At 35.6% G+C, this 22,461-nt stretch overlaps 1 protein-coding gene across 1 annotated transcript in view; it reads right to left on the minus strand.

The window, feature by feature from the left end:
- Positions 1–3,769: 3,769 nt before the first annotated feature.
- The window catches only part of Rab35 (RAS oncogene family member Rab35), a 29,202-nt gene continuing 10,510 nt past the window's right edge, over positions 3,770–22,461 (minus strand). Inside the window, exons 3-6 of the mRNA XM_081768722.1 lie at positions 22,118–22,242; positions 15,875–15,999; positions 13,169–13,307; positions 3,770–4,359 (exon numbers count right to left, since the gene is read on the minus strand). Coding sequence (XP_081624848.1) covers positions 13,179–13,307; positions 15,875–15,999; positions 22,118–22,242 — 379 coding nt within the window. The 3' untranslated portion in view covers positions 3,770–4,359; positions 13,169–13,178. The remainder of the gene's footprint in view (positions 4,360–13,168; positions 13,308–15,874; positions 16,000–22,117; positions 22,243–22,461) is intronic.

Below are 22,461 nucleotides of genomic sequence, written 5' to 3' on the forward strand. Positions count from 1 at the left end.
GGAAAAAAAAAATCATCGATTTTCGGACACAGAGGCTTGCTTCAGGGTTAATGTTTACAATAGACTTCTTAATATCCCGTGCATTGAACATCGTTACATACAATTCTTGATGAATTTTCAATTATATTCCCGCCAGTACTTGTAAACCTCTCAGACGAAGAAATTTTAGTTACGGCTGAAAAGCTACAAAATATGTACCAGCAAAACATTGGCCCATAGCTACCATTGGAATTAATTTCCCTTCGCATTGGACTTAAAACCATATTTCAAAGATCAACACTGTTCTTGAATTGGCGGTATTACTATATGTCGATTTTAATACTATTGCCTCAAGATATGCTGAAGTTTTGACTACTGTTGCTTTATTCCTGACTTTACTCGTGACTGGCTTCCGCTGAAAGGTCATTCTCAGTCTCAAAAAGGATCAAGATCTATTTACGGTGTTCAATGACACCAGAGAAAATAAACGACCTGGAAGTGCTGGCAATCAACCATGAGAGGCTTCGATCATTGAAAAGAGAGATCTTGTAGGGGAGTTTAAGACGGAAGGAAGAAGGATCTCTTGTAAAACGTAGCAAATAGAACACTAGAAATATTTCATTAAAATGTAGTATTAAAGAAGTATTGAATATAGAGGGGGCCCTTTCAAATATTCTTGCAGGAGGGCCCGGAATTTCTAGAACCGGTACTGGTTTCTTCTACTTCCTCATCTGTGTAGCTTGATGCAGGCATATATAATTGGATTATCTTCATATTTCTTGGTTCTGTTGCAATCTTCAACATTACTATCCTTTCATTGTATCTCCAGCTAGAACCCCCGCTTGGTCTGGTGGCTAGCATGCTTGACTTAGTTTCGCGTGGTCCCGGGTTCGATTCCCGGTGCGGTACAGTTGAACGACCAAAGTGGTTCGAATTCCACTATAATCAGTAGGTCCACGTCTCCTTTAGCCTACCAGGCATAACCGTTGGACATTAAACTAAATCAAACCAAAATGTATCTCCAGCTGCCTATAACTTTCTGTCCTATCTTCTTACTCAAGACAAAACTGACTCCTGCTGTACCCTTTACGGCTCTTGAATAAACCATTCTGAAGTCCTCGCACCACATGTCTGCTCCATTAGGCCATCTAATTTCCCTGATTCCCAAGATATCTATCTTCATGCGTTCCATCTTTGTCTTAAGGTTTTCCAGTTTTCCGCACTGTAACAAGGATCGCACATGCCAGGTTCCTATCCTGCCGGGGGTTTGTTTGATGACGATCAAGGAGTCCCTGCTTTGTTGCTCTCCATTGCTGGGGAAAACTCTCTGTGAAACAGTAGTGTCGTATTCCGTAATATTACATTTTCTTATTTTTCTTTCCATGTTGTTTTCTAGGGACTGAGTAAAGGTGGTGGTGTCCCAAGTCCTTCCACCTCGCAGTGAAACAGCCATAGAGGACATTCTGTCCCTGCCTGTTTTTGTCCACATCTGAGCCTTGCCGATGTCAATAATCTTTAGCCTCAGTAAGTTAATGGCAAAGGTGCTGCCCACTACCACTTTGTCTGGCTCCTACCCCTAAAGACCTGTCCGGCATGGGAAGCTCTCTGATAGCGAAGCTATCTCCGGCATAGCTCTTGGGATCCTTGCACGCAAGCCCTCCACCGCGGCAAGGTAGAGATTTTATCAAGGGGCAAAAGACATAATTGTAGAAAATAATGTAAAAATTGATTAATTTTTGGCCTGATAAAGTGTAAATTCATTGAACTAATTCCAGCGAACAAAATTAATAAATGCTGGAAATATGCCTATATTACTCTTATTTGTCTCGTGTGCGTGGGTCATCTCGGAGTTCTCACGTTTTCCACCTATCATCCCATCATCATCCACACGGCCTGAACCAAACTTGTCAGCATTAATCTTACATTGAAATGGCGCCCCCTACATACTCTCAACCAGCTGCGCCCCGGGACAAATGCCCCGAATTGATCCCCCCCCCCCCTAAGATCCAGCCCTGATTAGTCCGACCATAGACGTATTCGCGAACGCGTACGATTATGGTGTACTTTTGTTTCATCAACTAAAACTGAAAACCAGTAAGGATTCTGCAAAGTGAATTTGGGGTAAATGTTTAAATTTTTCACTCTTATATACAAAGGTATAATCACATTTTATTTAGAACACTTTTTTTTTTTTTAATTTGCTTTGCAACTTCAAAAAAAAAAAAAAAAATCTCTTTTAACATATGCACACATGTATGTATAATGAATTACAGCAGAAACTAACTTCTACATCCTACATGATTTGGGTGAAAAGGTTGCCACAGAGCATGATGAAGCTGTTACGTAGAAAGACAAAATTATGCTATAATGTTTTATAAGGATGGATAAAATATAGCTTGGCAAAAGCTTTCAAAAAATTACAGCATTGTTCCTTATAAAAAAGCAATAATAGACCATTCTTTTAAATACAGAGTACTTATAAATGAATGCTAGAACTTAATGTTGTAATCCTCATACAATAGTATATACATATATTCACGATTTCAGATAGAAATGATGCCTATCAGTGCTAAGAACCAGTCCTGAGCTTACTGCATTTATGAAATATTCTGGCTCAAAATTCGGCATCCACTAGAGAATTTGACATGGTGTCATTTAGCTGGGGTATATAACATTTGAGTGTTTTTCCAGTATTTATTATGCCTTATGTAACTCAGTAAGATAAACATTAATACTATCGCAATTCAAACTATTTTTTATAATTCATAAAATTCAAATATACGTAACCATAAAATATTTTTTAAAAAATCCTTTTACTTCCTGCAGTCACTTTTCTGAGTGATCTAGCAAGTATAACGTATTTTTTATTATCTTTATGCTTGGTGATCTAAAGGACAGTCAAACACATAATTAATGAGTATATTTGTATTTGTATTGTGTGGATACTTTTACCTTTGCATATATATAATATTTTTGGTTGTGTTATTTAAAACCACAAAAATATTACTGATTTGCAAGTGTTATTCATATAAGGACAGTCTGATGTAGCCTGAAATCGCGAATATAATTATTTCAGGCTAACAAACTGATGACTTGCTTTGTTTATTCTGTAATTTGGTCTTCATACAGATTTTTGCCAATAGGCTTTCATTTGGACATGAGAATAATGGAGGGAGAATACGAAATATTATAAAGGCAATTAACCAAATGTATTGATACAAAATGGTAATTGAAGCACAAGTTAATTATTAACATGTCATTCAGCAAGTGCAATCAAACCCACTATACAGTAAAGAGGTTAAATTCATTATTACTATTAACATATTTATAATTCTCTCTCTCAGATACATCCACACAGACATGCACACACACACATTCACTCGCGCAAACATTCATCACATTCATACAAGCATTTATGCTGCCGGTACAACAAAGTTAAACCACTTTCAAAAATCCCAGCGTTCACTTATAATCACTACGTAGTACAACAGTCATATAGTACACAAAATAAACGTAAGGTCGACACAGCGAACCAACAAAATATATATATATGTATATTTGGCTAAGTTTCAAAATAAGCACATTGCTTCAAGTTTTCAAAATAAGTTACAAATGTTTACATCTCTTGTGACACGATGATACTCAAAAACACATTTTTACAGCAACAAACAATTCTCTCATTTATAACAAATTGTCAAGTAAAAGCTTGGGTTATACTCATTGTTGAAATGGAACATTATTACAAATGCAAGACAAAAAAATAATTAGTTTACCCTTTTATATTCTTTAAAAAAAAAAATACTTGTGCACACAATATGAATTATTACCTTTCATTAATGAGGATCTAGGAGACCCTGCAAAAAGCATTCAAAATTCATTTATAGATCACTGTCTTTCAGTAAATCACACAATAGAAGTCAATAACATTATTTTTTCTACCCATTCAATAGTATTTCACCGGTGGAAATTTATTATTCATACATACATATTTATATATAAGTTCATTTTAATTTATTTATGGAAGTGTATCAATACTGCAGCTGCAACATTTCTTGGACCAATATGTACTTTTAAGTTTCTATCAGTTACTTTGTTTCACTGTTGAGAAGTCTCCACAGCACATTACACAGTAGATTTTATTTATGTTTCCGGACTCTAACCAATCACAGCACTTACATACTTCCGTCATATGCAATCTCGGCTACATAACAAGGTATGCGTATTGTCAATTTAAAAGCAGCACCAACGTGTATATTAGGAGAGTCACTGGGCTCCACACTCAGCTGCAAAGAGCAATGACAGAGCATATGCTCCAGTTTTCGCTTCTTTCTTAGGAATTAACTAGCACGAAATGCCATATAGTCCTCAGTGTACGTGGATCTGAAAAAAAAAAAAAAAAAAAAAATGTATTTGTAGACGTATATCGTTCATTATTTCACTAATTATTCAGGAATATTTAACTACTAACCATATGGCCTCTTAAAGAATGAGAAGGTTCAATGACACAGAAACAAAGACCCGCCAATGGATTCTATACTTTGCCAATCTAATCCAGGTAGGACTGTAATTATCACATCTCTTTTTATAGGAATGTTACAAATAGATGAAGTAAATAAGGATAACTAACTGAACGTACATTCTTCGCAGGAATAGGTTCATAGAAAATTGTTTTAAAGGTGTATATGAAGCTCCTTTCTTCCCCGTAGGATATGTATTTCAATCGAAATGAAACGGTGAGAACCCAGCTAACCCAAATGCAAACTACGTTCACTCGTTTCTCCCATTGGCTAACCGATTCCATGTTATTTCCCCTCCCTATGCTGTATTAAGTCCGTCGTTGAACACATCATGCCTAGTTTCCCTTCTTAAGTTCATTCGCTTCCTCGTTGACATTGTTTATTTCACGTTTAAAGTCTACGTTAGAAATGATAAAAAACATTTTATGACAAATTTTTGTGTTGTCCCACTGGGGTTTCTCGTATTGACCTTTTTCCATCTACTTACACATGCTTTATTTAAAGCATTACTTTATTATGTGCAGGAGCGAACCCGAAACCATGTGCATCAAAGACGCAAGCGCTAGCACCTCGACCAGCGGGGAGGCAGTAATAACTACTACATTTTTACGGCGTGGAATATTGTTTTAAGCATAAGTGGACTCCCGATACTTCAATTGGAATGTAGTGGCATAGTAAAGACCCAGGTCGAGCTATGTACAAACTGTGTTAAAAACCTTACTTCAATCGGTTAAACCGTTTGACTGTAACGTGATCAAAAACAAGATCACATTCATTTTTATTAATATGTAAGACAGATAACAGCGGCGGCTGGTATTATATGTTGCATGGTTGTGCAACCGGATATTTGTTAATACTAAAGATACTTTTAAGTATTAAAGTAGTATATCAGTAGAACATAAACCTTTGTTCAAGAGTGCAAAATAGTATTGAAGCATCTTTAAAAAAATCAATTAAAAAAACTGAAAGAGAGAGAGAGATTTACATTTCCAGTTGCTGTGAGCATTGCCACTGGAAGCAGTAACATTGAGCATATGGCAGCGAGCTCCTATCTCTTAACATGGGGAAGTGGATTTATTCTTGCATCGCTGCTATCTTTCCGTATTGTACGCTTCCAGTTGCACTTTTAATGGCAACTGGTATGTAGTCAGCTTCAGTAATAGTTACGAATTCCTACGCTTGGTAGCGCTCGACTCAATTGATTGGGTGAGTGAGATACAGAAGATGGGAAGGAAGAAGTTATTCACAAAGCATAAACTCGCAAAGAACAAATTCGCGTCTGGTGGTAGTAGTGTTTCTTACAGGCATAATATTGGGGGGAATTTTGCCCTCCCATAGTTGGGTAGCGTTCCCCCGAAGCTAAGAAAATTGAATTGCTATCCTGTCCAGCCCCTTTTGACACTGTACTCGGACAAAAGTTTCTGGAAGGAAGTAGTAGTAAAAATAAAATAATATAAAATAAATAAATGAAATAAAATATAAAACAAAAGCAACGACGTAACTTTAGGACCAACAATGCAAGCGTGCTTGACATGGTATAATTGCCCGCTATGATTGAGATAAGCGAGATTATATATTACGGTGGTTTTATAGTAAAGTCCTAAGCATAGACACCGACAACAAGGGGCAATGGCCCTCTGGATTTTTGAAAGGGGTTCTGTTCTCCGAAATACATGCTCAAACATTTTAGATTTGGTTGCTCACTCACTACAGTAATTAATATTTACTATATAGTTAATCGAGTTATGAAATATGCATCAATAATTATTGTATTACATGCAGGGATAAAAGTGAGGGGGAACGTGGAGGTACGTCGTACACCAACTTAAAAAAAATATATATCATGTCCCTCCACTTTCTAAAAAAATACAATGGGCAAAGATAGGCACAGGGGACCGTGTGACGTCATTTGTCCCCCTACCTTTTCAGATCCACTTTTACCACTGATTACATGAAGAAAATTGCATCAAGGTGTGTATATTCGATGCTTCCCTTTGTATTGATCTTTTCCCTCTCCCAGCTTGCGGGTGGGGAAAAAATCCTGCGGGTGTTTGTGGTCCTAAATATTCATTATGATTAAAACAGAGGAATTATCAAAATATAAAACAATTCCGTATTTTAATTTTGTGCTCATCTTGGTGCAGTTTTTAAGAATGTTTACGCCTCAAGAACTGTCTAGTTTCGGTTTTCTTTCAAGCAAGATGTTTTCCTTTTTTTTTCCGTATTGTCATGCTACCAGCTATGAAATCAGGAGATTCCAACATGGAAGTATGTCTAATGAAAAACTGAAGTATAAATGCAGTCAACAGGACTTGTTATATTTCTTCCCACTCCACCCAGTTAAGTAATTTGTAACTAATCTCTCATCAATATGTTTGATTGCCATATGCTAAAGGAGATAGATGAGAGTGAATGAAATGTTAGAATGAAGAAAGTGGGAGGAAACAGGGTAACCCCGAGAAAACACACGTACATGGTGTTCGTTCAACACAAAGCCCACTTGACGCAGCTTGAGATCGAACCAGGGACCCCAAATAATTTAGAATCTAGGAAATAATTTGTGACACTGAAAGAATAATAATCTTACTATACACAGAAGTATACATATTCTTTTTGTGCTTAGGAGGTTGCTTGATTTTGTTTTCACAAAATTGCTCCAATTTAAACCATCGTTATAGTTAAGAACTGAAATAAAGAAGACTCAATAGTCAAACATACATGTAATATGATGTACAGAATGAATAGTAAACCAAATCAAATCAAATGAACATTGATAATAGCAGAAATATCTAGTGCTTGCAATCACAGTTCGTTCTTTTTTCCTACTTTGAAATATACTCCTACCACTGCCAAAAGAGAAATTCTATATTCAGGGTATTTTCAGCATCAAATTAAGTGATTTCGAATTCACGGTTAGTTCCCATTAATTGAAAACTGACAAATCATTCCAAATATTAATATTTAGTCAATCATGGTCCCGTCCTACCACTCGTCTAATACTTAGCTCTGTGTTTTTCGTGCACATGATTCCGTGTTCGATTTCCGGCAAAGAGCATAGAAGATTAATCTCAAAATCATTTACTCTCATTAATAATCTGTCTTTTTTAGCCTAATTTGCTGGAATGTTAAACTCTTTTGTTTTCATTTTCGAAGGAAAAAATCTTAGATTTCATGTTTCTTTATAGTAGAACAGAAGACAAAAATTAGTCGTTACTGAAAATGGACTTTTTGTCCCTTATATTCATACAAAGAAATGCTAACGAAATGCATTTTGTCGAATGAGAGAGGTGTTTCTCTACCCTAAAGAAAATACAGCGGAAAATATTTGCGGTATGCTTTCTAGTCAGAAAGACCTGGCGAGTAGAGTTCATATTTCAATCGAGTCATAGAAAAATTTTAAGCTCGAAAAGAATGAAGAAAGACCTTCCATTTTAAATAACGTATAGTTTATTTAATTAAATAAATTTGTTTAACAGCGTGCATGAGTATATGCATTTTTTTTCTTTCTTCTTTTTGGGTTACGCCATCATTCACGGCTTACAGCACATGCTATATATTCGATTTATCTTTTTTTTTTTTTTTTTTTTTTTTAACAACATGAGTATAGAAGTTTTGGATATAAATATTGTATAAACGTACACTGATAGTGGTTGTTTAAAACAAAAAGCGCAATAGCTTATATATTAAATCAATATTAGAAAGTATACTTTAATCAATAAAGTACAAATAGATCTTGAAGAGACTTTCCTCTTCACATTTCCTGAATATATTACGGATAAGACTCAAGAACGCTGGGGGGAGGGGAACACTTGCGCGTACCTACATATCTTTGGTTGCAACCGGTGCTTCTACAGACCATGAACCGCCATTGATAGATAATGCAATTTATCGACTTTCTAGTAAAAATAGTTTTTTATTTCATTTATACGAATAAATACTACCGCCACCTACAAAAACTCAACACAACAAAAAAGATTGTCTAATCTTTTTCCTTCACGTTTTAGAGTCAATACATACATTTTTGTCATGTAACTTTCGCAAAATGGCATTTATATATCCCCGACTTGAAATATATCACGAAAAACTACATTGAAATAAATTGTAGTAGTAGAACCCAGAAATTGTTGTTGCAGTGCATTACATGTGTTCAACAGCAGCTATTTTGAAACTCCGCATCAGCTCCAGCCTCCACTAGTCAACTTAATGCCAGATATGCTGTAGTATATTACGATTATTTGCTTGAATAGTTTGGGATATGCATTTAAAAAATCAAAGATTTGTGGTATGTATGGCACCAGGCGCGGATTCAAGGGTGGTGGTGGTGCTACAGGGGCAATAGCCCCCGTTAACGCTCAGATATATACTGGATAAAATGGACTTCAATCCTGTCTTATTCGCCCCAAAAAATTTTTCTACGATTTTTTGAAATTTTCAACACGAAAAAAAAAAAAAAATTACACCTACATAGTACCTACAATGTGAAACTTTCAAAATATTTCGACCATCCCAACCAAAATTTAAAAAATATTCAATTTTGACCATGTATGATACGATAATTCAGTAAGGGGTGAGGGTAGTTTTTTTTAAATTTTTTTTTTAAAGATAGTTTTAGGTCAAAAGTACCATTTTGGGTCAATAACAACCCCGTTTGGATCAAGGGCCGATTTCACTATCTTACTAGGGAAGTCCCTTTTGTTTCAACTGTTCCGCGAAGGTCCACACAGTTTGTCGCTTTGTGCAACATTAGAATTTAGTTTGATACAGTCTGTCTTCGAGGATATCCTTTGGAGATTCCAGTTCGTGAGGAAAACTAAACCTAGGACCCAGTAAAGAATTAGTCGTCATCGCAGCAACTCTCATGGACAAAGAAAAAGTGCATCTAATCCATGTTCGTCGTCGTGAAGGCAAATGCGTATGCAACTATAAGCAGATCACTTTGCATGAAAATAAATCCATGACTAATATGTTGCGTGAGTTAAGTATTTGAAATGAACTAAGCCTGACACATTTACGATTTGCTAAATAAGGTTCGAGAGAAAATTTGGAAAGAACATACAATATGTTGTGAAACAACAGTATAAATTCATAAATGTGCAAATCACTTTCAGCACGAAAAATCCAAATATTTGACAATACAGGTAAGCGTGTATCCGTATTAAACAAAGGTGAGTACATTCTGCTTTCTGTCAGTAAAATTCTGTTGTTAATTTACATTAACATTATAAAAATTGATGTACGTAACAGACTACAAATGACAGAACACGTATCAGTTGTAGAATATATAATCTTAAATTACTGATTTGGTTCAGTTAGGAAATATAAAATAGAGTTGTGGTACGTTGGTTAACCATAGTAAAAGCGGATGAGTGAAATTCTAAAACGTGCAGTATAATTCATACATTATTTCTTTGTGAGCTCTACATATTACTTACCCCTACTCTTTCTTCCTCACAGGTTCCAGATTCTCCGTGCCCAGTTGCACTTCATTCGACAAATAAGTATTCCATCGATTTATTAATTGTTATTACAACTCGTTTAACTTTGTGTTACTTTAATATATTTCACTTCATAATTTATACTTAATTAATTATGCGCGTCCACTTACTTATTATCATATCTTTAATTTTATAAAATATTTTCTTCTTAATTCGTATTTTATTACCGTTTTCAAAATAAATTAATGAAACATTTCTTTGTATTCTTTCAGGTTACCACATACGCCAAGTTAGATCACATACCAAATACAACATATACCATACACTACACTACTCCGGCGGCTCTACGCAATAGGTAAGGTGAAAATATTGGTAATCATGGGTGCCACATGAGTTGACACCAATCATCTACGATCCCCGTCTGAATATGTGCAGTTAACTGAGTGTATGAAAAAAACAAGAAGGTTTCCTAGAACGGACTGTCACTTCTGATGAAAAGCAGATCAGTTACGACAATCATACACAGTCAGGATTAACTGAATTTTGATCGATGACTATGACAGTTTCTAAAAAACTCTCCATCTGAAGAAGGTTATGTTGCTGGCATGGTGATCTATGGTCTTTCTCCGTCGGGGAGAAACCATTACTGTGAATCATTACAGCAGTTAACCGTTTGAAATGCACTGCAAATTTGTCCGCCAGCATCCAGCAATGGTTAACAGATTTTGTGTGTTGCACAATGCACATCATATGTCACTCAAAGGATGGTGTGGGTGTGAACTTTTAATGATTTGAGGTATGAAACCTTCCTCAGCCCACAATATTGTACTGACGCCTCTCCCTTCGACTACTACCTCTTGCGGCATCTCGGTCACTTACTGGTGTAGAACTTCCCTCGTGATCAGGCGGTGCAACGTACGATCGAGGGCTTCTTCGCGTTCCAGACTTCAGATTTCTTTCGTTATGAAATCCAATAATTTGTTGAACAATGGAAAAAGTATATGGTTGCAGAGGGAGACCACTTTGACTAACCAAGTACCGTAGATTTGGCCTATGCAAGTGATACACGTCAGTCGGGAGCATTCCGATCACAACAACCATACATTAGTTTGATAATTAATCCGTAAATTCACATTTATGTTAGTAATTTTGATTGCTGTATGTTTCTCTTATTGAAAATATGTTTTATCATTACATTCTGTGATTGAAAAAGTTAGTTTTCATCTTTTATTTGATTAAAAATAATATATTAATTAAAAGGATAGTGTATATCTCACGCGATCTGCAAACTTCATCTGACCTTGTTTCTTAATACGCATGTAAAATATTTTCCTGTGAAAATTTTTTTGGTATCAGAGTATTGGTCTCAAAGCTGGGATTTGGATTTAGCCAAAATTTCCAAGGGGAAAAAACTGATATTTAGAATAAATAAATAAATAAATGAAACAAACCTAGTAAACATAATAAAGTAAATAATGAGTCACTTATCTATGTAGTAAATACAATTTGTAGTTATAATGAAATTTATTAAAATCAACGAAGAACTATACTGTAAGCAATAGGGAAACTTACTAATTCTCTATTGATGGGGAATAATAACGAAGTAAGTCCTCGAAGTGTTAGGAAGAGGAAACTAAACTGATAAACCGGACTCCTTCGAAGTTTAGAGCGTTTCTCTGTGATGTGTATTTAAATTATAGACTTCCTTTTAAAACTAAGTGCTGGACACGGTTAGCAACTTATCTTAGCTAAGCCAAACTAAAACAGGTAGAGTAACTTAAGTTTAAATTCAGGGACGTAGTGTCCATTAAGGCTATAAGGCCTTGCCTATCCATTTATTTATACATCAGCCTGAAATGTTGCTTTTGGACATTGATACAATTAATTTTATTAAAATGGATTTATTTTATAATACGCTGTTTAATCATCAAGCGAGATGAAGCGAAGCTTCTGCAAAAACGCACTGAAGGCTATCGGCGGCTAGCCTTCCGCTTCTCTCATGGAATTAGGAAAATGGGGCGGTGACAATCACTTTCCCACCACTCTCAGCAGACGAAAACTATTTAAGCTAAACACAAATTACACACGATGCAACGAAAGTGGACGAATGGTGACGAAAGGCCAGCCTTTCGGGTGTTTGGGGAAACAAAAGCGACAGAACACGGTCTTGTAATAAAGTATAGAACAGAGACTATGAAAAATTTAGAAGCTCGCATTCAGTAACAAGTTTTGGCAAATAAATAAATAAATAAATAAATAAAATAAAAAAAATAAAAATGTTATGTTGTTATGAATAGTATTAATATATCAAGGACCTTATTGCGTACTGGTTTGCGTTATCACAGCGTAAAATTTACATTTAAGATGGTGATAATTGACATAGTTATAATTGTTTGTATTTTTTGCGTTGCGATCCACAAGTTTTTCGAAAATCGATACTGAAGGAGGCCTCAGATGAGGTATAGTTTCTTTTCTTTTTTTCATACTTTCAATCTAAAAATAGCTTTTTTCTGTGAAAATCATCAATTGACTGTGAGCTGCTGCTCCACTTTTTCCATCAGTATGCTGATATGTGTTGTTGGGGTGAAGTGGTTAAGTTTGTATGTATGATTTCGAGAATTTACAATTAATATAGCCATATATCCGTTTTTATTTATTTCCTTGATACAGTATGTGAAATGTAAGGAGAGTATGAAGCAGAGCCACTCTTATACTATTTTTTGCATTATATGATAAACATATTGCATGAATTAGCATTTTTCTATCGAGCATTATAGCCAAGGCCGTAGTTAGGACAATAAGACGTGATCGTTTTAATAAGGGCGGGATCGTGCTTTTTTGGTGGAGAGAAGGGGTACCTTCAATTCACTTTACACTGATTTATACATACAACAAACAATTATAAGTTTGAGGGGACTGGGCCCCTCCTAGCCACCCTCTAGCTACGAATCTAATTTCAGCGTACCCATTTTAAAATTTCACGCTACGTTACTGTTTAAATTTCAGATTTAGAATATCTCTACCATATATATAACATGTTTACAGCACTTATAGTTATAAATTGGACTTTAATAAAGGTCTAAAACAGCAGACGAAGAAATGTACTTGTTTCATGCAAAATAAGTGTGCGCGTTTGAAACTTTCTGATTATAATCGAAATTGCAGTACGTTAATCTAAAGTACCTTTAGAAATTTCAAAATCTGACATGACTTATAAATATGATATTTTCTCCTTACCCTTTTAATGTTAACAACACTTTCTCTTCGATTGTTTTGGCCCCTTCCGAAGATTGACGGTATCATTATTTTGAATGGCTTGTCGTTCTTTCCTCTCCTTTTTAGTCCTCAAAACCTGTCTCGTTATGGCCATAAACATCTGTAAAAACAAAATGTACAAATCAGCGATTTGTTTTCATTATTGCATGCACATGTCTAGATCAAAAATACAAATTGGCTTTAAGTCCAGCACCATAGTCAAATTCCAACAACTGTTTAGTTTCACGTTTTACAGATATAAAACAGCAAGGTCCGAACGCATAACGTGCTTGGTGTGGTTTGTGGGAAGACATATCGTTGATCCCTACTATGTTTTTGAAGTCACTATCTCTATCGAAATACATCTTGCAGTGTTGGAAGACTCATCATTTCTAGATCTCAACAGAACTGGTTCAGTAGTTTATGGAAGACGGAACAGGTGCAGAGACCCCATTAAAGCTTGCAGGTGCGTCACTGGCTTGATGAGAACTTCTATCACCGGATTGGTCGCAGAGGAATCACTCCCTCCCCCCCCCGGACCTCGGATTTGAATCCAATGCATTCTGCAGTGTGGGCTTACTTGAAAGACAAAGTATACAGTGTAAAAATGTGATTCCCTCTACATCATACGATTGCTGGCACACAGAAATTCGAGTAGTCACACAAAAAAGCAGTTATTCTATTACAAGCTCGAGGCATCAACTAAGCTAGCTGATAACTAAGAGCACACATGTAAGCGGAGTTCATAGATTTAAAAATGTAATGAATAAGAATTCGATTTTTTTTAAATTTATTGATTTAATAACATGCATTCCACTTGACAAATTACAATTTTCAGTAAACTGTATACAAGTCATCCCACTAATATGGCGCTGTTAGTATAGATCTTGCAACGTATTACCACTGTAATGCCCTACCCATCTCTTTCTCTCAAGTTCCTATGCTATACTGAATGAAAAGTTACTCCAGTGTTTTGACTTTAGAAACGCTGACGGGTATATATTAACATAGTACTATATTTTATGCCGTCATGTTAAAAAGCACATTTTGGTTTGGGTCAACTTAAGTTTAGTGTCCATTTCAGCAGCAAGGTTATATGAAATGTGGGCCTATGGCTTAACGTAGGATCCAAACTGAATGAGCTCCCACCGGGAATCGAACACGGATCTCCCATGCCAAAGGCATGTACACTAACCACATAACTACAAGAACTTCCTAAAGCACATACCTTAACTGATTTTAAAGTATCAAATACCATTCGTTTAGCACAACGCCCTCCTTTCCCTTCAAATATCGTATACTTCGTAACGCGAACAGATCCTCGTCCCTTTTGATCTGAATTACTGAAAGATTACTAGTGCTATTAGGCACAACCATCTAGTGTTTTCCAGTTGTAATTCTTAATATAAGAGACGTCGCACAGAATAAGAGCTAATGCTAGATTTTATTGTGGTCTGTTCTTGACATTTACCAACGTTGTCAATCGAATATCATAATTTATAGTCAGTCTTAAATACATATAAGATTTTTTTTTTTTTGCTTCTGATTAAAACTTGTTTTCTGATTACAGTTCAAAATGCATTAGCTTAAACTGAATGGCATTAAAATAATAATAATAATAATAATAATAATAATAATAATAATAATAATAATAATAATAATAATAATAATACACAGATGGTAGCACTCCGAATAAAACTTGCTTCAGGAATACTTCCTGAGTGACTTAGAAGAGGTTGTTATTGCATTAAGTTACGTGTCAGCTACATTATATTGTAAGAATGCACTTTAGGTAAAGAAAGCACTGTTGCCTGCTCGTTTATGCTCTGTCATCAGTTTCGTAGTTTGAACTTTATACATACTATTAAGTAACATTATCGACCATGCTGCTGACAAGCATGACAATGACAATCAAGCAAACCACTATTTTAACGCTGATTCCTATTTTGAATTTTTCTTCGTAGCTCCAGTGTTGGATTCTCGAACTAATATCTATATATTGTATGTACCGGACCACTGTTAGTTGGTCCCAATCCAAAAATTAGACTAATTTTCAAATTTCACTAAGATTTCGATAAATTACAGGATTCAGATGATCATCACTGAACTGGAATGTTCAACCACACCATAGACTACCACAAATAATATATTACTCTAATTTGAAGAATGGAAACACATTTTATGTGTTTCTTTCTTTCTTTCTTTTTAAGGTTTTTATTGCGTTTTTCATACATACAGCTTTGAACTCATTTCACTTTATATGAAAAATAGTTAATTATTAAAGCAAACCAATGACAAGCCAAAGAAATGATTATCAGGTAAATATTCATTAATATTCTACATGCAACATGCAGTTATTTTATATACAAGAACCTAAAAATACGTTTTATATACGACAGTGAATATTCGCCTTTAAATATACCTCAACGTTTACTTAGTTCAACACTTTACTCTACAGAATGAATTCCAAAGTTAATGTGCAATATCGAAATTTGATCCGAATGTACAGTGAAAAGTACTGAAATTTAACTGTAGTTGAAAAATTTCATCTGCTGATACAAGAATATATATATATATATACAGCCTAGCATCAACCTTCAATTCTCCTATTAGTCTTAAATTTTTTTTTCATAAAAATTACTGCAAATAAACAATTTATATAGGAAAATTGTATTATCACTTACTAACCTCTTCAACATTGATGTTTTCCTTGGCACTTGTTTCAAAGAGTTGAATTCCCATTTGGTCTGCAAATCGCTGTGCATCCTCCGTAAGCACTACTTTTCTATCTGGTGCATCGTTCTTATTTCCAACTGAAAACAGAATAAACTGCTGAAACTAATTACACGATAAATGAAATGGTTCTTTTATATATATTACCGCAAAAGAATGTCAAAAATGCCTCCAAACTAACGATAGGATATGACGTACAGCAATTAGGAATTCGAAGGTCGACAAGCAAACAGAATACGTGTGGATAAGCCTGACTATGCCTTCTCAACTACAAAGGGTGTAATATAAACAGGAGAATATGAGCGAAGGGTCGACTACGGAAAGGCGTCTTCAAGTATCCAGTGCTGGGACCTATTTCAAATACCTATTTAAAATACAAAATACCATTTTCTATTTTATATTTTAAACACCTTTTCAAAGACTATTTTGTATTTTATATTTGAAAGAGGTTTTGTAGTGTATTTTATTTTCCATAATATGCAAAATACAAAATAGGTCTGATATTGGCAATATATTGGCTCGTACACAGCTTACGAACGTGCACACAGAACAATAGAAACTAACAGTTATAAACATTATGTGGAGGCACCATTGTAGATTTTTGTTGCGGAACTTGCAGTCGAAATCTCCGAAATCATGCGAGGTTTTCAAAGATATTGTTGGTGTGTCTCCCACAATACCTTGTCGTATAAGATGGAATTCTTATTTTGATAGTTCAATGAAGCTTCAAAACGTAAAAAGTAAGTTAAATGATGCACGCCTTGCACGGGAATTCCCACTTTTAAAAATAACAAGTTGGAATTTCTCGACGAATACCAGAGCCGTAGCTACGGGGAGGAGAACCGGGGAGCGGTCACCCCGGGTGCTGATAGTAACAGGGCGCCGAACGAGCAAGAAGAAAGAAAAAGGATTGGAAACGAGTACACATGCGTCGCTCTGAAAAAGTATTGGTGTCCTACTAAATTAATATTAAAGAAAATTATAATAATATGATTTGTTAGTGACCATGTGATATACACTACATGAAATAATGACTTATAGTGTACGCAGGAGCGTTTTCAAAATCACAAACGGTCAAACTTTGAAATAAATGTTCGACGTTTTGATGGTGATGAGTTTGCTTAGTTAATCATGCTTTCCTACGCTGTCGGATAATCACGGTGGTGAAAATGAAGGTATGGAAATGAGAAGAGTGAAGACCACACGCAAACTGCTGTTTGCGTGGGAATGTGAAAAATGAAGGTAAACAAGGGGAATAATAACATTTTCGAAGTTTAATCAGTTGTAGAATAGAGGCTTAAGGGGTCAGAACTTAACCTAACGATTTTCGTCTTTTTCAAAGTCTTATGTGTGTGAGAGAGTGAGAGTGAGTGAGTGTGTGTGTGTGAGAGAGAGAGAGAGTGTGTGTGTGTGTGTGTGTGTGTGTGTCCAATTCAAATATGAATTCATTGGGATCATTTCTCCATCAACTACTTGTATCGCCAGGATATTTTTTCTGCGTAGGTATGTAGTTGTGTCATATTTTACATACAAAACATATACATGCATTATATATATATATATATATATATATATATATATATATATATATATATATATATATATATATATATATATATATATATATATATATGGGGGGTGTTCCTGTATTTTAATGTGTTAATTAAATTAATAATAAGTAACCTTAAATTCAGAACTTTCATTCATTATAAAATTAAGTAATTTCTACAGTTTCAAACATATGTTAGTAACCAAACCATATTTTGGGTTTTAAATACAAACATTAAACATGTTCTTCACCTCTATTGGTCAACACTGAGAAATTCACAAGGAAGGCTTCTTCTGAATTTGCGTTACATTTCACAAAATATTTTTTACGTAAAAGAATCGAAATTAAAATGTTACTTGTGTGGTTACATACAGAATAAAATTACAAAAGTTTATAATTATTACTGGAAATTAATGTTGTCACCCATTTCGAACATTTTAAAAGAACATAATTCCTAATGTATTGAAATTTCATTTCTTATCGATAGTATGAAACGTTGTAAGAGTTATAAATTTCCATAACTGTTCCCCAAGTGGATTTGTATACAACCAAAGGTAGTTTTATCAAGTTTAGCAAAAAGTCCAAAATAAGCCTCTTGAAAACAAGTCTTATTTGTAAACGAATACATAATGATCGCTTTTGGCTGTTGCAATAATCTGTCCAAGCAGCTTGATAAAAATTCAGCATAGTGTAACAACTAAAGCTGCTTCTCTTATATATAATAAAAAAGGAAAAGGTTGGTAAGGTTAGTGTAGGGGCGCCAAACTCTGCTTCGTCCCGGGCACTAAAATCTCTAGATATGGCTCTGACGAATACTTAAAAATTGTATGGAGCCCATCGCACAAGGACTTGGTCGCCTCCAATCTTCTGACTCTTTCTTTTATGGCGAGCTCATCCCAGAACTTATTCGCATGAAAATTCTGGAAAAACTGAAACTACACTCATCAAAGTGCTGTAATCCGCTAGTGAAAGCATTGTTAAAGGACATGGACAAAAGATTCCAAGAATATTTAACTGTACTATCAAATGAGAAAGCAGATGATCTTAATGATGGACAATATTATCTGTTCGAATCGGACATCAGCGATTACAAGGAGAATATCTGTGCATCCTCCAATGCTTCTCAGTTGCAATGTCTCCAGTACCTTGAGGATTCAGATATGTCAATGTGTGTACTGGAGAAGTAGCCTCTTGTTCTTAAATCATTTAAAAAGTTGAATGCATGTGTGCCAAATTCAGCAGCTGTTAAGTAACTTTTCTCATTTGGGGTCCTCATTATGCGATCCCACAGAATGAGCATGAGTGACAAAACGTTTGAGAAAAATTGTTGCTAAAAGCGAATAAGCATTTCCTTAAATGAAAGAATCGTGTTCGATGTAGGCCTAATGGAAGAATTTGATGTTTTTTGGTGCAAAGAAAATGATTGTGTTTGATGTCTAAACTATATGATCCATAGTCAATGCAAATATTTTGCAGACTATGTATAAAATTTGATACCTATTTTGTATTTTGCAAAATTTATTTGAAATACGTATTTTGTATTTTAAATACACTTCTGAAAACTATTTTGTATTTTAAATACATTTTGTGGTACTATTTTGTATTTCAAATAGGTTTGCTTACCTATTTTGCCCAGCACTGCAAGTATCACGAATTTAGTGTGCATACAGAACATGCCGCTGCAACAGTAATGTATGTGTGGAAGTAAAGGACGAAAGACAACCATACGCATCGATGATCGGACAATGGGTCACGCAATGTGATCACACTATAGGGTGACAGACATTTTGTCCGCATAGCTGTGACGCACAGCATATACAATATCAACTCGACATGGTCTGTCCTCCACATCTTTCCAAACTAGAAACTGTTCTCAACATAAAACAGTAAGTGTATAATTAAACTCTCACTGAAACAGACTTCTCCAAACTTAATTTCAGAAACAAATTTCTTCATACTTAATTTTAGAATTCCTATTCGTGAAACACGAATATGAATCTTTTCTTTATTCCAAAACCTAAAAATGGAATAGTCCGAAGGTCGCTCACGTACAGACTTCCTGATGAATTCAACAGACTTCAACTTACCATAGATATCTTTACCCCTGAAAGAATTGTCCCAACCGCATAGTGCAAAATTAAGTTGTAAATATTGTTAGGTAAAACCTGTTAATGTTTTGTTGATTTTTTTCATTATTGTTGATGTTACATTTTTCTTTCTTTTTCTGCTGTTACATGTTTCAGTTTAAAATGGCCAATATGCGTATCTGGAACCATTCCTACAAAGAAATAAATAAAATGAAAAAATGTTGTAAACTTCTCTGCGTTGAAGGTATCTGCTGAACGCTGGATCCGCGGTACACATACCTTTGCGTCGACTTCCATCTACCCAAATTCACTGGTGTTCTGAGTGGCATACAGTCAGCTTTCGGACGAGTTCTACTTCAACCTGTCCACATTCCATCAGACACAATGTGCAGGCGTGCGTTATCGGAAGTTATACAGCTGTAATGATTTGAGGCGCCATTGGGTACAACACGCGACCTAGGCTATGTATTGCGGGTAACCTCACCAATGACCACTACATCACACCCTTAAAGCTGGGTAATTCTAAGGGTGCCAAAAGAAAAAAAGTCCCCAAACAACGTTAAGGATCCCGAATATTCTGTTAGGAAAAGTCTAATTGATGACTGCTGACGAACTCAATCAAGAAGCCGAAGGAATTTTGACGTATGCGTAGCTGTACAGCTACAATGGGGAATAAGTGTAGCGAACAAAATGAAACTAAATGAAATCTTTAGTTTAACATTCTACATTTATGCCCTGGGGCTAAAGTAGAGTGGCTGTGGAAGAATATTGGTGGAATGAGAACGTGCGAGAAACAGGAATACCTTAAAAAGTACTCACGAACACGATTTATCCATCAGAAACTTACTTGTAATGGGATCGAATCTAGGATCCCTTGCAGACAACGTGAGCCCTCTAGCATTGAATCACCCCTACCCTCTAGCGGACACAGGACTGCTCGCAACATAGAAAGTGATGACAGACGAAAGCAAACAAAAACTGGAAAATGGTCATGTTAAGAAGTGTGGTGACAAGAGGTCCAAAAAGGCACATAAGATAGACTGCCTAAAAATGCGAAGATCAGACGACATAGAACGAATTCCCCCGATCTCAGGCCACCGTGGCTATTGCCGTAAGATCGTACTCCCTGGTACACACGTCTCTGGACATGTTGATGAATGGTAAACTGTTTTACCAGTTCGAAAAATATAAAAGAAGACCGTTTCAGGGACGGAGTTGGAGCTGTCCGCCATTGGCCTCATTACATAGGTATCATCGGCGAATTTGGTGTTACCTGATGCGGTTAAACACACTTAATTTCTGAGATCACCGCGCTGGTTGCAATGACACAGGCAACGATGTCTTAGGCTGTTGCGTTAAGCGTTTCGTACACAGGAAACTTCATCTCACCCTACAGAAAGAAATTCAAAAATGTTTGGCAAGCGTGGTGACCGAGGGAGGTCACCACTGTTAATCCAACTCTCGACAAATATTTGATTGAGGAAGTTTCTAACATTCACGTCAAAATGTAAAGATGCGCCGTAGTGTTGGAACCACAGTCACTGCTGAATTGCTAATGGTATATTCTCTAAAGTTTCGGCACGACGTTAGGTAAAAATGCTAACGTAATTGCCGCTACAAAGATGGGTAGGCAACAAAGGACAAATCAGGTGGTCTTGTACTACATCACACCAAACATTTACTGAAAACTTGTGCTGATTGAGCTGCAAATGAGTAGCACGCGGATTTTAACATCTTACACATAACTGTTGTGTGTTGAACACGCATGTTCTGGTAAATGTTGCCTCATCCGTCCACAAAACCAAGGTTTGAAAGTCCGGTATATTGATATTTTGCTGGAGAAACTTTTACGTAGGGAAAGTCTTCCTGCAATAAATATTGCACCATACATAGCTTGAATGTACTTATCTCTTTCTCGTCGGGGATGTGAAAAAACATTGGTACGGTGGGTATTTGTGCCCGGCCTATAGTACAAGTGATGGTTTCAGGACAGCAAGTACGTCCTCCAAGAACTGACCCATGCGTACAGTACGAGGTTGTCCATGTTCTTATCAACTTGAAAAGAGAGATCATATTTCTCGAAGTCGAATTCCGAAACGCTGAAAAAATGAGACAGACAGTAACCTCAGATTTAATTTAGATTCTTAAACAGAAGAAATAAACGGCCAAACTCTTTAGTTTGGAAATGCAGTTCGAAAGAAGACAAATTTCAACTTCAGTTTTTCCTTCTGCTTTCTTTGTTTAGATATGTAAACTTTGCTTGTTTCCATTCGAAAATTATTTCCCACTTACAATTATTACACTTCCAATATACATAAAATGGCCTTACATCTGTTGTACATGTGATCTGTAAATAAATAATTTTAGATCAATGGATCCAAAAAGTAGAATTCCTTATATATTTCAGATGTAGAAGTGATATTATTACTTTCTTTAATGTGCATATTTATAACTGGTTATATCTGTAATCCAGAATTATTGCATAAAAATAAATTTATTGTATTCCCGTACTTCACCAATATCCAGATTGTACCTTACGTAAGTTGAGAATGGATCACGTACCTAATATCCTATTTACAACATCACAGTTCTGCTCGATTTCATGCAGCCACCTTTTAACATTTGCAAATGAGTCACCACTTGTCACATCATACACTACTATAACACCGTGAGTTCCTCGGTAGTACCTGCAAATAACACAAAGAATAATGTTAAAATAACAAATACCTCATAATTTTGTAAACTGTGTTCTTGTTGCAATACACTGAGATATCGATTTGCACACTGGCCGACATTTAAATTTATTTTCAAAATGAAGCACTTACAATTTCGTCGAATAAAGGAAGAAAATATTGCGCTAGGATTCTATACGCTAAATACAAGCAATGTTTAACTTAATTTCCGTG

The sequence above is a fragment of the Thermobia domestica genome, chromosome 8, assembly GCF_964235325.1.
Source record: "Thermobia domestica chromosome 8, izTheDome1.hap1.1, whole genome shotgun sequence".
Classification (NCBI taxonomy): Eukaryota; Metazoa; Arthropoda; class Insecta; order Zygentoma; family Lepismatidae; genus Thermobia; species Thermobia domestica.